The sequence below is a fragment of the Thunnus thynnus genome, chromosome 3, assembly GCF_963924715.1.
Source record: "Thunnus thynnus chromosome 3, fThuThy2.1, whole genome shotgun sequence".
Classification (NCBI taxonomy): domain Eukaryota; kingdom Metazoa; phylum Chordata; class Actinopteri; order Scombriformes; family Scombridae; genus Thunnus; species Thunnus thynnus.
In genome coordinates, this window is record NC_089519.1 from 24,179,603 (window position 1) to 24,196,433 (window position 16,831).

Sequence of the window (16,831 nt, forward strand, 5' to 3'; positions counted from 1 at the left end):
ACATGCAACAAAGGTCCCTGAGCATGAGTCAAACCAGCAGTTATATGGTATGCACTCACCTACTGGATGCCTTTAAAAAAAACATATTTTAGCTGTTTTTACTTGTGAAATATTAATAGTTTGACCCCAACAGGCCTTTAAAATGATTAAAATGAAAATATTCTGAGTGCCTTTAGCTCTCAGACTTGTACAACCTATGACAGGAGCTTTGTAACTAGACAAAGCTTTGTTTAAGGTGTCATAAGGGTTGCTGGTGTAAACTGTTAATCAAACATATAGACTTGTTTCAGATAAAGAATGGCTGAGGCATGCCATTGTGAAAGATAATTAGAGGGACATGTTAATGATCTCAAACCATCATTCTCTGCCATATCAGATAAAGAGCTCTGAAATTAGATCTTGGTTTTATCCTTAGATCTGTGCTGTGTATATACTATGTGTGTTTGATTGAGGCTGTCTTCATCAGAGAAAGGGCAGCATTTGTTGTTTTTTCCCTACTGACAGTCAATGCAATGCGACTTTGGAAAGCTCCCTCCAGAGTCTCAGAGGACAGTAGACCTCTTTATGTTGAGTAAACTGAACTTCATGTGTAAAATCAGTAGTGTTCCTATAACCATAACAATGCAGATCAGAAAACAACATGAATCATTTTCATAACAGTCATATTCATTTTGGAAGGCATTTACACAACGTCATCCTGTCAACAGGGACCCAGGATACTGTGTGAGAACACAGTGATGACCTATTTTGTCATTAAATTGGAGGATTTTTAGATTTGGTCAGAAATATTGAATTTACTCATGTCAAGGAGTCCTGCTTTGGTTTTCTCTTAATTAAGGAATGATGGTTTCCCCTGTAGAGAGTAGAGAGAAACAACAACACAACATTTAAGGCCTCAATTAAATTGCCGTGATCACATCTGATTTTCCATCTCACCTATGGTGCTGGAGGAAAAAAAAGATTTTGTGTCACATCTGTCAATGCTGTTATAAGTGATTTAATATCAGTGTTATTGGCTATTATAGGCTAATCTCTCAAATTGTTATTATAATCCAAGTCAGTGGTCAACAACCCTGCTCCTGGAGAGCTACTGCTCTGTATGTTTTAGGTATCTCCCCACTCTAAAACACCTGATTCTAATTATTAACTCATTATCAAGCCCTTGAAAAAGCTTCAGTTGCCTTATAACGAGTTAATAATTAGAATCAGGCGTGTTAGAGTGGGAAAATACTTAAAACATGCAGGGCAGTAGCTCTCCAGGAGCAGGGTTGGTGATCACTGATCTAAGTTGTTACTTTGGGGATTTGGTTTTCAAATATAGCCTGGGCCTGATCTGAGACAGGAGTTCCTCTTGGAATGCAGTAATTGTATAGGATAGACCTCCTGCCTTTAAAAGCCCAGAGGGACTGATTACTGTAGGTGAGAAGATAGACCGCGACTTAATTACAGTAGAGTGCACGGTCAGATAGGCTGCACTCATTGTTGAAATGCCAGACTTGTGCTTCAGGGTGAAAGTGTGCACCCAGTTTGGAAAAAATGAAACAATTGGTGAGAGGAAATATCATTAAGCGATAAAGATGTGTGGTCTGTCTGCCACCATTTGTGGCTAGACGTTATTATGATGACACAGCAAGTGTACAACTTTACAACTCAGATGTGTCAATTGAGTCATGGCTACTTAATGTTAAATATCAGGAAAATTATATGATTGATCTATATTAATTATAAACAGACTTTGATAACAATTTAAAACACATAGTTATAGTGGGGATCTGGCAGCATCTTGTGGTTGAATTGGGGATGGCAAACACAGGGACATATTAGTTGTTTTTTGTTGTTTTTTTCATCCAAAAGTTTCATCCAAAACTAAGAGGTACAACAATTGTCATACAAAAACTGTAAAAACAAAACAAAACAAACAAACCTTTGTGGAAGCCAGATGAGTCTTGAGTCTGTTCATTGTTCTTTTAGAGTTAAAATAAAATGTACTTCCTTTAAAGGACCAGTGTGTAAGACTTATTGGCATCTAGCAGGACAGACTATAATCCCATGAAAATAAGAATCGTTGTGTTTTTGTTACCTTAAAATGAGCCCTTTATATCTACATTGGGAGCGGGTGTGGGGACCTACTTCGTAAGGTAGTTTATTCATGAATTCTTATTGTAACACTTTAATTTTCTAAAATTAAAAGTGCAATAAAAACAAAAACAATATTTTTAAGCCTCTTTCTACTTTTATTTGAATACAAATACAGATACAAATAGTTTTGCTGCCTCAACAAATACAGATACAAATACAAATACTGGGGTATCTGCACATCCCTAATTTCTACAATAGCCCAGAATGGACAAACCATACCCCTACAGAGGGCTTTTTGCTTCGTTTTTTGGAGAGTTTTGCAGCCACCTTAGGTTCTCCTACACGATTGAAAGGGGGAGGTGAGGGACAGGGTATTCAGTATTCAGTTAGTTGCAATCTGCAACCTCACTGCTAGATGCCACTAAATCTTACACACTGGTCCTTTAAAATATTGAAAGTCTTCTTAGATTTATTGTTCTTCACATCTTCAATTAAGGCATTATACTGCTTGAGTTCAACAATACACCGATGAAAGCAGGGTTTGGAGCTGGACCATTTAGATTTATGGGTGTGAAATTTGCTGAGAATAATCAGCAGCTGAATTACAAAGGTAATATTGCTCTTCATCCCACTGAACACAAAACACAACATCACATCAAGCACATCAATCTGTACATTAGAGGGTCCTATTACTACAAATTGGACAGTAGATGGCGCTGCAGCAACATTGACGTCTAGACCGTCATTGACAGGCTGGCATGTGCTATGTTCAAAGACGGCATGTGAATTGCATTAACCATGAAATTATTATTATTGTGTTATTTTCCAAAAGTTTTAAAAGGTTTTTTGACATTTATTGCAATACCTCCAACCACAAAAATCATTTAAATAAATCTATATATAATTATGAATGTTATCCAAAACAACAAATCTCCAGTTTCTTGGGTGCCTGTTAATGCTAGCTTAGCAACGGCTGTTAAACCTGAACGCATCACAGCCAGACTGTTGTCAAAGGAAACGTTGCTAACCGTTCACACGGCCGTCGGCTATAGCTTGTATGTGAAGTTAAGTTTGGGTATATTTTTGTTATCAGCGACAATACTAGGGTAAGAATCACAAATTAACATCAGCTTCTTGCTCGTCGTAAATACTATCAAGCACATTAATCCTAGCGACTAAACCTGATCTAGGTTAACAATAGCTACCGTTAGGCGAACACAATGACAACCTGTTGTCTTTACATTGCCCCGGTTAACTGTCATCTGTGAGTTTTAAAGCCGGCTAGTTTGTCAATTGCAATCAGAGGTAACTAACCAGATATCACTTTGCTAACATAAATGTGCAGTAGCGATACTCAACTCACGCTGGATGTAATGTTATCGTTAGCTAAATGGACACGTTTAAGTTAGCCTTAGCTATAATGCTAGCTAACCGCAACACTATTGTTATGGCTGTTTGAATAACTGAGTTCAGTCTAAATGTATCGATTTGGATTTAAATGACCAGCTGATCTTCTCATACACTGATTAATGAATTATATGGTTTTAAAAACACATTATTGTCTCATCTTCGAACAATGGTCATTGTCAAGTACTCTGAATGACACAAACAGCAGTCACAGTAATTCTATTCATAGTGATCAGATCTGTGTGTTTCGTTGGCAGTCGTTACTTAGGTAACGTTACAGGTAAGAAGTATTTGTACTTAACTAGAGTATTTCGTGTCATGTCTACTCCACAACATGTCAGGGAGAAATATACTTTCTATTCCACTGATAGCTAGCTGCCAGCAGTGGTGGAAAGTACATTTACACAAGTTAGTGTAAGTTACTTAAGTTCAATTTTGATTTACTCCACTACATTTCAGAGGGAAATATTGTACTTTCTACTCCACTACATTTATTTGACAGCTTTAGTTACTTTTCAGATGAAGATTTGATACAATTGATAATATAACAAGCTTTTACAATACAACACATTATTAAAGATGAAACCAGTGGTTTCCAACCTTTTTGGCTTTTGACATCTTACAAAAAGCAGTGTGTAGTCGGGGTCACATTTCACATGTCTATCAGTTGTTAACAGCTCCACCAAATAGTGATTTTTCCCTCTAAACTTCTCACATAGTTTCATTTCAATGAATGTTCAAATGATCCAATATTTCACCAAAAATCAAAGATTACAGATAAAGTCCAAAAGACTAAAACAGATTTCTGTACCAGAACTTTGTTTTTTCTTCTTTCCTATTCAATTAATCATCTCACGATCACTCAGATTTATCTGGTGGCCCTTTGGAGGGGCCCAACCCCTAGGTTGGGAACCACTGGACTAAACTTGCTAACTGTATATAAAGTAGTTCAAACTACCTCCACCTCCAGCAGCTACAACAGTAACATGCTGCTCTAACACTGATGCTTCAGTATTAATAATCTAATGTTGTCATATATAATAATATATCAGTCAGTGGGACGAAATGAGTACTTTTACTTTAATAATTTAAGTACGTTTTGCTGCAAATACTTTTACTGTACTTTTACTTAAAAAGGGTTTTTCATGAAGGACTTTTGCTTGTAAGGAGTATTTTTTCATTGTTGTATTGGTACTTTTACTTAAGTAAAGGATCTAAGTACCTTTTCCACCACTGGAAGTACTTATACTTTACTTGAGTATTTGCGTGTTATGTCTACTACACAAAATTTCAGAGACAAATGTACTTTTTACTCCACTGACAGCTACAGACACCAGTTACTTTGCAGATTAAGATTTTCATACAAAACATATCATCTTCAACTTCTGCCTTCTTATAGATTATAAAACCCCAAAGTGCTGCTATCAATAATAATATTCAATAACAGAGCTGCAGCGATAATTCGATTAGTCAATCAACAGAAAATTGATCAGCAACTATTTTGATAATTTATCAATCATTTCAGTAATTTTTTAAAGCAAAAATGCAGAATTTTCTTTGGTTTCAGCTTTTCAAATGTGACAATGTGCATTTTTTTGTCTTCATTTGACAGTAAACTGGAGACATCAGCGTGGCCTCTAAGAAACTGTGAACACATTTTTTCACTATTTTTACAGATAATCGCTTAATCAAGAAAATAAACTTGACATTAATTGATAAAGAAAATAATCATTAGCTGCAGCACTATTCAATAATATGATATATAATAATATATCAGTCTAAAGGGGGCATTCTGCATAATAGGTTCTTTTACTTTTGATACTTAAAGTTCATTTTGATGATAATACTTGTGCACTTTTACGTAAATAAGATTCTTCCACCACTGTCAGCAGCTATTTGTTTCTTATCAGTTTTGTTCTTGAAGACGCAGCTTGTTCATGAGACACTAGAGGTTCAGAGGAATGTTGAAAACACGTGTTAATTGGCTTGTTAGACTTGTTAAGTTGTTCTGTTTGAAATTTGTTCTTCTCTGCTCATGTTTGTAGAAATAGAACATGTTTGGGTACATCTGGCAGTACGTCTACACATCCTTCCTGAGATACTGGCTGAAGTGGCTCATCAGGCAGGTTACAGGGAAATGTGAGCTGCAGAGAATCTGCTCTGGATACAAGCCAGGAGCAACCAGGACGACAAAAGCAGGTGAAGTAAATCATCTTGAATATGTCCTATTTTTGCTGCTCACTATATATATTTTTTCCACTGTTTGTATAAAGTGTTTCATCTGCCTCTTGTGTCCAATTGTAGAATACTCTCTCAAGTCATCAAAAAACAAGGTAAGAAAATCATACCATTGGCAACTGTCAGTTTTATGGCAGGTAAAAGGGATCATTTTGTTTCTAATAGCCAGGACAGTTTCAGTATTAGTTTAAAAGTAGCACTACTACCAGTATTTCTATTATTGTATGTTCAAGTTTCTTTAAATAGCTGTTAAAAGACAAAACATGTTTGCTTTAGTGCAATCAAACATTAAAAATCTTCTGAAAAGTGACAATTTGCTTGTTTTAATCTGTTTTCATATCCTTTCATATCATTGTTTGACATTGATTTGTTTGTTTTTTGATTTTGTTTTTTGACTGTAGGTCAGAAAAAGTTGTTGGTATTTTATTAGTACCTTAATAAAAAAGAAATTAAAAAATGATTAATTAATTGACAAATTACAAGGGCTCGTCATCATATTGTTGGTCTGTAATCAGTAATGAAGCAAGTCACTAATCAAAATGAAGCAGACATGAGTCTACATATGACTGCTGCATATGGAAAAATCTCTGTCCTGACAGTCTCTGTTAAGGTTTTGGGTCTGCCGGCGGTCTTTAGTGGGTGGACCTGAGGTGTCTAACAGAAAGTCAGAACATCATGTAGAGCTTTGAAGACTAACAGGGTTTAAACTACGTGGGCCCACAGAGAAGTGTAAAAGAAACACTTGTTCAGTACCTGTCAGGCTATAGTATGTGTGGACTCTATTAAAGACCCACCCTGTGAACTTCATCAGTCTTTATCTTTCGCTACACTTGCCAGACTCTGATGAAATGACTCTCCTTGTTATTTATGATTATAGCTTGGTAAGCATTTCCCAATCAACAGTCCATACGGTGTAGAAACAGAAGTGCCTGGTCATCTGTTTCATTGTTTCGGAGGCTGACTTTGAAAAGCAATTTTTCCACTGGGGTTGACAGCTTACAGTATATTATATAGCAGCCACTGTGCCAGTTTTCTGCCTGTCTTTACTCTCATTGCTTTCTTCCTCTGTAGGTTTTAAGAGGTGCTTTGGAAACCAGAAAGGATGATTTAGAACAATGTGTGGATCAAATTATGAAAGAGAAGAATGTCAAACCCCAGAAAAGTCCCATGTAAGGTCACTTCTTATCTGTTATTTTGCTGAGTTTGCTTGTCACCTGCAGTTCTTTAATTTTCAAATAATATTCAGTCCTGAGTATTTTTCTGATTTAGTGGTTTAATTATTGGTCCAATCTTCCTTCTTTTCCAGGTTCAAGGAAAGCCTACACATCTGTTTGTTGCAGATAACAGGATACAACAGCCTGTTTATATCTGTGGAAGACTTGAGAAAGGAAATCTTCAGCTCAGAGAACCAAGAACACGAGGCAATGCTGTTGAAGGTGTGTAAAGCAGTGGCTGTAAATGTTATAGCCACATGGTTACTGTTTCATAGAACTATTATATGTCCCAGCATAAATTAGTAAAATAATATGATGTAGAATGTAGTATTTTAATATTGATTTCTAATCTGAAATGTTGTACACTATGTTAGATCACATTAGTCATTGCACCTGTCAGCTGCCAGCTTTAGTACAGCAGCAATAAAGATGCGTAACTCTGGAATGATTTGTACCTTCAGCTTTGGGACCTGTTGATGCCGACAGTCAAACTGGACTCGAGGATCACCAAACAGTGGGGAGACATCGGATTCCAAGGAGATGACCCCAAGACTGACTTCAGAGGAATGGGACTGCTGGGCCTAATCAACCTTGTGTGAGTACCCAATGAATGAGACACATATACAGTATGATAAATTACATGGCTAATACCAGCACAGAAGCAACGTGATCACCATGGATCTAGGATCATGGAAATACCTTTTTAAACATAGCTACATTCACATTAAAGGGCAACAATGAGAAATATGTTATAAAATTTGAAGTTGATGTAAAGCTCGCAAATGTTAGTGGGAAGTATTCTGTAAATGTTTTGTTGTAACGTGTACAGATGCACAGAATTTTTATAATTTAGTTTGTTTTTAAATGGGCTTAAATCTCTTTGGGGCATTCTTATCTCTGCTGCCGTGCGAAAAAGAAGCGTTAAACTAGAATTTAAAAAAGGAGAAAAAAAAAAAAACCAAAGCAACAAAAAAGAAGAAATGAGTAGAAAATGCCACAGATACAAAGAGCTGAACAAGCAAGCCACAGAATGATGACCCTCAGACCAGCTTCCCAGCTGTGTGCGTTAATAGGAGGATAAGATACAGTAAAACCAAGCAAAACAAAGGTTATCAGATATATTTTCACTATAATAAATGCATACTCACATTAGTTGCTGTTTCACAGACTCATTGATGAGAGTGAAAGAACCTCCTCCTTTTTTCTGTATTTATGATTTGAACACATAACTAGTACATAACAACACTTAAAAACTGCATTTTGGAAGACCCCATGCTCTCTATGTCTAAAAATTAAACTGGACAAATCCATTGTCAATAATTTATCTGTGTGGAGCCGTCTACATGTTGCTTTTCACCTCACAGTCTCGTAGCCTATAATGTCACATACTGTCGCTTCCCTATGAAATAAAAACCGTGTCAGAATATTGTCTTTACTCTGCTTGATGGAAAAACAGGCTCTGCAGTTATCAGTCCCCCAACTGATTAAACACTGGGGAGCCCAAAGGCTACAAAGCTTAGACAACATAGATGAAATAACAGGTGAGATGTGTGCCTTTGTCAGATCATTAGAGCATATAGCACTCACACAGATCAACTCTGACTTTATTAAGTCTACAAAAGATAAAAAATATGAGGTTTTAGTGACATCTTAGCAATTCAAATAAAAAAATTCTCCTTAAAAAGTAACAAGTAGCATGTTCATTTTTTTTCTCAATGGTTATGATCACTCCCAGTGAATACAGGTTTACTGGTGAACACTGACCAGTAGTGTAAGTTTAGGATCAGTACTGTAATGTTTTTGTTCTGTCACAGTTTTTTCAGTGAAAACTACACAGAAGAGGCTCGTCAGGTGTTGTCTCATGCAAACCATCCTAAACTAGGGTAAGAGACATTCTGTTGTCAATGTTGTGTCAATAGTTGGATCTTCATAAAAATCAATGCATTATTACTGCTGCAGATCTTTTATTTCCATGTGTACACTTTTGGCACTTCATTCTTATTTTATGTTATATATTCCAGGTATTCATATGCCATAGTTGGGATCAATTTGACAGAAATGGCCTACAGCCTCATGAAGAGTGGTGCTTTGAAACCGCATTTCTACAACACAGTACTCGGCACACCTGAGCTCCAGCACTTTCATCAGCTATACTGTAAGAAAAAATCACATCACTCTTTAATATTTACACCTCTGCCGCACAAATACAAAACACCTTCTTTTAATAGAAAGTGATATAATTAATCCTTAATCCTGCTTGTTTCTCCTCTGACAGGTTACCTGGCGTATGAATTCGATAAATTCTGGGTGGCAGAAGAACCAGAAAGCATCATGGAGTTCAATCAGTACAGAGAAAAATTCCATAACATAGTCAAGACACATCTAGAGGACCCTGATGTGTCCCTCACACTGACTGACCGCACTAAAAACTAACATGATTCAGGAATAATATCCCCCCCGACCTCTCGGTGACCCCCTGATGTTGTTCGATCAGGTAGAAGGAAGCAGTGCTGCTCGTAAAAAACATAAACGAGCTGCTCGAGTCACTCACATTCCTCAAAAATTGATAAAAGCTGTTATATTTGGTTTTGTGATTCATTAGTCATGCTCGGTTCATGTTGTTACAGTGATACTAAAGGGAAAACTAAAATATAGCACAAATCTACCACCCTATACCTCAAAAGTCAGCCATTCCAGTGGTTAATTGTCCTTCAATAAAGGGGTAATGAGAGCTGTAGTGAGGACGGGTCTGAGTGTTTAAGCACTTTCAGTGAGCAAGCAGCCAAATTGTTGCAGTTTAAAGACAGTTATAGAAAAATGGTGATTAGCCACCATATTTTTAGCTGTCTTGTTTGTATTTATGTAAATGAGGCTCAGGAATTTGATATTTATGTCCAGAGACCATGGATTTAACTTGATGTAAGGAATCATTTCCATTTTCTGACGCTCCGTCGTGGTGCCGTCATCTTAAAATGTGTGCTCAGTTTAATGTTTCCCCCGCTGATGGCATTAATACAATCTGTATTATGTAATATAGGTGATGTCAAAAATGGTTATTTGCCTCTTTTTCAATATATTTGTATGTCTTAAGCCTGATATTGCATTTTCATTACCGGTAATTTTTTTTTTTTTAATGCTGTGATTTGCTTTTGAGGAAGGTATGTAATGACTAACACATCTTGCTCAAACTTAATAAATACACATTTTGATGTTTTAAAATGTGATTCGTGTCCGTGTGTGAGAAGGCGAGTGAAATAAGCAAGCAGGAAGGCTGTAAAACAAGTCAAATATATATTTAGGATTTACATAAACCATTAGTACTTATCATATAAAGGTGCACTTGTTAAGCTGCCTAAAATGTATAACAGGCAGATTTAGATTTACACGTCTGAAAGTGCAAGCTCAACTTCTCATTATGACAAATTATAAATATAAAAAGGAGAACTATGAGTCTTTTTATACATGAATTCAGCATATTGTTGGATACAAGCGTCCTTTTTCAACAAAGGATTTTGTTCTCTGTCACCAAGACAAGGACAAGAAGAATAAAACGGAAAATATCAGTTGACATTCATGAGGTTTCTTCATTGATGTGCCAACTCGTCAGTGGTTCAGGTTTCTCAGTCAGACTTTGAAACAGGAATCTCAGTTGTTGGTGTCAAACCTCTTCTTGGTGACCATCATGGCTCTCTTGATTTGCTCAAATGAGACGAACATGACGACATTCCACGATCCCAACCTCAGAAACGAGGGCACAAATCTACAAGAGACAAAGAAACTGATCAGATGTTTGTAGGACAGAATTAAGGCTGGACTTTGCCTGCTGATGTCGGATTGTTTATAGTGATGGAAAGCAACTAAATACGTTTACTCAAATACTTTTTATACTTGAGTATTTCCATTTTCTGCTACTTAGTACCCCGCTACATTTCAGAGGGAAATACTTTTTTCTTCACCACATTTATTTAACAGCTGCACAAAATCTGTTACTTTTCAGGTAAAAATTTACATGAGATAATATATGATAAAATTGTAAATTACACTGCATTGTTTGAGGTTAAACTAGGTTCCCAAACTTTACATGAAATGTAAAGTACAGTGTGTACTTGTGTTTCCTTGTTTCAGATGTCTGAGTTAGCAGTTCCACCAAAGGGATATTTCCCCTTTAAACTCCTCACATGATTTCAAATAAATAAGACCGAAAGAGATAAAACCTCACAACAAAAAGAAAGATTAAAGAAAAATTCTAAAATGTAAATCCAAATTAATGTATCAGAGCTTAGTTTTTTCTTCTTTCCTACACAAATTATTGTCTCACACTTGTAAAGTGTCGATCGATCAAATAATAACAGTAAAATGCTCTGTGGTGGAAGAAGTAGTCAGATCCTTTACTTTAGTAAAAGTACTGATACAATTAAAAGTCCTGCAAGAAAATTCTACTTAAGTAACAGTACATAAGTATTATCAGCTTGATGTTATTATATATGACATCATTAGATTATTTATACTGAAGCATCAGTGTGTAAGCAGCATGTTACTGTTGTAGTTGCTGGAGGTGGAGCTAGTTTGAACTACTTTATATACAGTTAGCTAGTGTAGTCCAGCGGTTCCCAACCTAGGGGTCGGGCCCCTTCAAAGGGTCACCAGATAAATCTGAGGGGTCGTGCTGATTTATGGGAGGGGAAACAAGAAAAAAAACAAAGTTCTGATACACAAATCTGTTTTCAGCTTTTGGACTTTGGACAACATTTTTGGGTTGTTTTGTGACATATTGGGTAATTTTCATGTCAGAGAGAGAGAGAGAAATTCACCCTTTGTAGAAAGCAGTCGGCCCCTCCTTAGTCATCATGGTCCAGGCGCAGTTGATCGCACTCTTGTACTGGCCCGGTGGTGAGTTCATGTACCTCGTTTTCACCACATCTACCGGGGAAGCGATCACAGTGGTAACAAAGCCGGCACCAAACGCAGACACAAAGTGGCACGGCAGATTATCTGTGGAGAGAGTTGTGGAAAAGATTTATCAACTGATACCTGAAGTGTGAAGCCTTTGTTCTTAGATGTGTTATAATCTGCATGTCAGCAGATTATGTAATCTTGTGAATAGGGCAATATAAATGATTGAGATATGTAAATGTTATATTAATAATTACACCACGTTCTGTACCAGCATGTGTTCTGTTATCTGCTGAAGTGGAGTTGAAGGGGTGGAGAGGAGGGTGTGTGGATTTCTGCCCAATCAGCAGCTGTCTCTCTGGGATGACATTGTATGTGTGTGTGTGCGTGTGTGTGTGTGTATGTGTGTGTAGGCTCAGGCACACATGCACGCTCGCTCACCTGACATCAGTTTGTGTCTAAGGATGGCCTCTTTGATCAGATCATATGTGACCAGCTCTGTGCAGTTGACCAGTGCGTTTCTTGTGATGTTGGGTAGTGTACCTGGAAGAAGCCATTTTCATTTAAGAGAAAATATCCAAACTGGTGCTTTACTAGTAGGTTATAAAGCATTTCTGAGTCTTTGTTTAACTGCTGTCATCATGATAATTTATTAAGAGGAATGCTTCTTGAACGGCACCTTTCCAGAGTCCACGTAAGCCCTCATTCTGGAAGATGAGTTTGTAGGCCTGCATAGTTCCATTGTAGCGACGAGCCACGCCATCCAGGTTCATCTGGGCTTGGAACCGAACCTTGACCACATCAGTAGGTTGTGCAAAGGACACTGCCATGGCGCCTGTAGTGCAGCCGGCCAGGATACGAAGCAGTACACCCGGGTCTAGAGAGGGATAGATGAAAACAACCAGTGGTGGAATGTAACTTAATACTGTAATAGTGTACTTAAATACAGTTTTATGTATTTATAGGAGACAGTGCACATTAATCAACATTGACTTTTTAAGAACATCAATATCAATGTGTCTCAACAGCTAATTTGCACCCGTACTGTCGTCCCAACTCAACTTAAAATTGACAGATAAAACAGAGAGAAAAACAAGGTTTCACAACTCTTTGTCCTAACAATGTTAAACAGTACAAGCAGACAGGTATAAACACTACAAACCAGTTAGAGTTAATCAATAAAAAGATGTCATTCATGAACGCATATCTGACTAGATTTTAACAGTGTCATTTTTTTTTAGGCACTTTACTCAAGTATTTTCATTTTGTGCCACTTTATACTTAAATTCCACTACATTTAAGAGGTAAATATTGTACTTTTTACTCACTACATTTATTTCAGTTACTTTTCAGATCATGATTCTACACGTAAAACACATGATCAGTTTAAAAAATGTATTTATTAACTTGACATGAAATGCTGCCTACATGTTAATGAGTAGGTTAGTCTTCCAACAAATATATCTGATAAACATAACACTCTGTATGGGTTCATTTTGCATAATTATATGCATAATAATTTTGCCATTTTGCTGCTAATTCTTGTGTACTTTTACTTAGTTAAGATTTCGAATGCAGGACTTTTACTTATAAAGGAGTATTTTTACATTTTGGTATTGATCTTTGTAAAATTCATATTCCACTAGTGGGAAAAGGCACAAAATGTCTTTAACACCTGCCTGAAACTCTTGACCTTATTACACTTAATATTTACTTCATATTATATGTGCTGTGCTTTATTTACTGTACGTATATTGTAATTCTGTTTCTCCATATTGCAATTCTACCACTGCCTCATCTGTCTATACTGCACATACAGCACCTATTACAAGTTTGTCTGTCCTGGAAGAGAGATCCCTCCTCCTCCTCCTCCTCCTCCTCCTCCTCATCCTCCTCCTCCTCCTCCTCCTCTTTCCCAATCCCCCCCCCCCCCCCCCCCCCCCCCATGTGTTTTTGGGTTTTTCCTTGTCCAAATCAAAGGTCTATGGATAGAAGGTGTCGTAAATTGTGCAGATTTTAAAGCCCTCTGAGACAAATTTGTGATTTTGGGCTACATAAGTACAACTGATTGGGGTTGACATTCATCTTTCATCTAAGGATTTTTGTTAATGACAGTAGGACATTTAAATCTATAACCCAGGTATAACCTGATTTGTGAAAGCTCAGTTTATGTGTCGTTAAAAAAAAAGAAAAGAAAAGAAACCCTGAATGTACTTAAAAAGTAACCACTTACTCTCTTTTCCACCAGTGTAGAAATCTCTGACATTGTCATAGAGGCCAATTCTAATGGAGGCGAAGCACAGTTGTCTCTGCAGCCCGGCTACCAGCCCGTTATACAGAGACCTGGGCCCCTCAGTCCGGATCATGGTGCTGATCGTCCCAAACACTCCTTTGTAGCGGATGTTTTTGGTTGCCTCCATCGCCTTCTCTCCCTGAATCTGGGGTCACAGATAGTACTCAAGGCTAAAACCAGCTTTACAGAACAAAAGTAAAACGTTTTTACTAAATGATGCATCATGAAGCTACAGAAGTGTTAATGAGTGCATTGATTCATGGGGTACTGAGGTGGACTAAGTTGAAAGTCAAGCTACTCATCACACTGTGTTTCTGGAGATGGATGAACAATGATTTCCCTCTGTCTTTGTCAGTGTTGTTGAACCACATACCTGTAGTCTGACTTTGGCTGTGTCCAGAGGAAATGTGACAATATCAGCTATACAAGCTGCAGCTCCAGCACTCGCCATCTTCACCCCCAGTGGAGGGGGAACATCTGAGGGTTTAAGTCCTACCATGTTTTCCTATTTCTGGGGTTACACAGACACACATACAGAATGCATAAATCAGTGTTGAAACCACCATTTGAACATCAACCTCATATAAAAAGCATTCATCTTTATATGGACTACAGTGGTTCAACAGTCAAAGTATAGATTGATCATAAAAAAAAAAAACATAAAACACACTTACGTTGTTTGTCTAAAATTTAAGATTCCTTTTGATCCTTTGTTGTTTGTGATTCAGGAAGGATTTTGATAGACCAGATTATAATCCATAAAGGGCACCACTCCACAGAAAGGAAAGATGCATCTTTTGCTCTGTACTTATATATTTTCTGGCTGGCGTCTTTATGACATCCACAGAGAGGCGTTACTGTGTACTCCTGTTCTGCCGGGTCAACTCAAAGTCCACCGACTGTCAGAAAGTCAATGTTCAATTTACCCCACAGTGCAGGCACTTTTCAGAAAAACAACAAGTTTTACTTCCCCATTCTGTGACTCTAACTTAAGTATCTTTTCATCAAAATGTTGGTATATTTTCAAACATGTCCGTATGCTAATATTAATATTTCATTTTTTTATTTTTCTGCCTTCAAATGTAATCAACACTATATTCATGTTTACATTTGCATTCAGCACAGTGAGTAGAAATGGAAATATCAGCAGATTTTTGTCCTATTCTGTGTCCGTCACCGACTTAATATTATGTAATAATTTACTTCATTAGACCAAAGTGTCTGTGCTTAACAACAGCCATCATAACAATATCAGGCAGGGTCATTGGAGGCTTGTCTTTACTCTCAGCCAGTGACAGAACAGCTGAACAGGGAAAGCGTTCAAAGCTGATTGGCTAAATGACAGACTTTACAACCACCTCACATCACGTTGCCCTTTCACTTTTGCAGTGGAGTTACTGTATTTTGCAGTATTTGCTCATTTGTTCATATAAAACTAATCATATCATGTTGTTCATTCATGATTTCTTAATAACAGCTGTCACAGCCAGAGACTTTCCACATTTTTGGGAAAAAGGACACTAAAAAAAAGTGCTGGGTGTAAGTTGTGACGTGAGCTGGTGACTGAAGTTCACTGTGGATCAGATAAGGGCTTTGCATCACACAATGTTCGGCCTCTCAGCAGTTTGGCAGTGCTGCTCGGGCCTATTTCATAATACCGTTCCCCATACCGTTACCTACGTAACAGAATGGAAATTATGGAGAAATTAGGTGTGGTCCCACAATACTCAGTTGCCAGGTACAAGTAGCTAAAACTAATGTATTAATGCAATGAAATACCCACATGAAGGTTCTAATGTTCACTTTTTGTTACAAATGTTTTAAAGAGGCGTTGATTCAACTTTATGGTAATTTTGGAGGCTGTAGTTTGTGATGTTACTGAGATCTGTTTCTAACATTTAGGTCACTTCTTTGATATAAATACGGTGGACAAAATAAAAGAAACACCTCTCAGTATTACCCACACAAAGATAGGATTTATTACTGGGTGGGTTGTATAAGACTGAATTTGTTTTTGAATAAAGTGCATCATTATAATTAAAAAACAGGATCTAAAGCAAAAAATATGTTGAACAACAGGATGTCAATTATCCTATTTTTCACATCTTTCTTTCATTTACATTTATGTGGTAATTTTCTCCAGAATCTAGTTTTATCATCTACTCTGTCAGAGTTTTAAAGTGTTTAGATAGCTGAGTTTAGATATAGTGTAAAGATTCTGTGGTATAAATTGCTTTTGGAGTTACAGGTTTACAATAAGAGAGATGGACATGCAGATGCTGTCATGTACCATAAAGAGTTTATCATGGTGGCAGGAACTAAAGTAATGTAGTCATGAAACCAAACCTGTCAATGTAGCACAATTAGATGACCTCAGTCACCCCCTATTAATGTTACAAATACTCATTACATCGCCATAACAAAAGCCACATTTGCAAGTTATGGTGCAACCTGACAAGAGTTTCTTCATGAATAACTAATTCTTTCATTTGAGCTGATATTACATTATAATCTGTGGAGGAAAGCAAGCTTGATGATCTTGTGAGCATTTCATCCATCCGGCCCTAAAACACATTGTTTCTGATTGGTTAATCATTGATTGCTTGGCCATGTGTCTAAGAGAGGATGCATCAGCTGAATCTGCAGAACGTCCTGTTGTGAGTGAGCTCACTGAGCTGTGATTGGTCAACCTGAGCCACAACCCCAG

At 37.2% G+C, this 16,831-nt stretch overlaps 2 protein-coding genes across 3 annotated transcripts; one reads left to right on the forward strand and one right to left on the reverse strand.

Annotated features, from left to right (window-relative positions):
• The first annotated feature begins 3,052 nt into the window (after window positions 1–3,052).
• Window positions 3,053–10,160, forward strand: elmod2 (ELMO/CED-12 domain containing 2). 2 transcript variants are annotated; one of them, XM_067584913.1, is made up of 9 exons: window positions 3,053–3,185; window positions 5,532–5,685; window positions 5,791–5,819; window positions 6,796–6,893; window positions 7,031–7,160; window positions 7,400–7,533; window positions 8,753–8,821; window positions 8,960–9,093; window positions 9,214–10,160. In XM_067584913.1, the coding sequence occupies exons 2-9, from the start codon at window positions 5,541–5,543 to the stop codon at window positions 9,369–9,371; spliced, it is 897 nt and encodes a 298-aa protein (XP_067441014.1). In that variant the 5' UTR covers window positions 3,053–3,185; window positions 5,532–5,540; the 3' UTR covers window positions 9,372–10,160. The 2 variants fall into 2 exon arrangements, with proteins under 2 accessions (XP_067441014.1, XP_067441015.1); XM_067584914.1 differs by lacking the exon at window positions 3,053–3,185 and adding an exon at window positions 3,209–3,384.
• A 47-nt stretch (window positions 10,161–10,207) lies between these two features.
• Window positions 10,208–14,944, reverse strand: ucp1 (uncoupling protein 1). The gene is made up of 7 exons (XM_067584912.1): window positions 14,799–14,944; window positions 14,498–14,635; window positions 14,065–14,269; window positions 12,511–12,708; window positions 12,273–12,374; window positions 11,750–11,930; window positions 10,208–10,698 (listed from the first exon to the last, which is right to left on the reverse strand). Exons 2-7 carry the CDS (start codon window positions 14,621–14,623, stop codon window positions 10,584–10,586), a joined length of 927 nt encoding a protein of 308 aa, XP_067441013.1. The 5' UTR covers window positions 14,624–14,635; window positions 14,799–14,944; the 3' UTR covers window positions 10,208–10,583.
• Window positions 14,945–16,831: the final 1,887 nt, after the last annotated feature.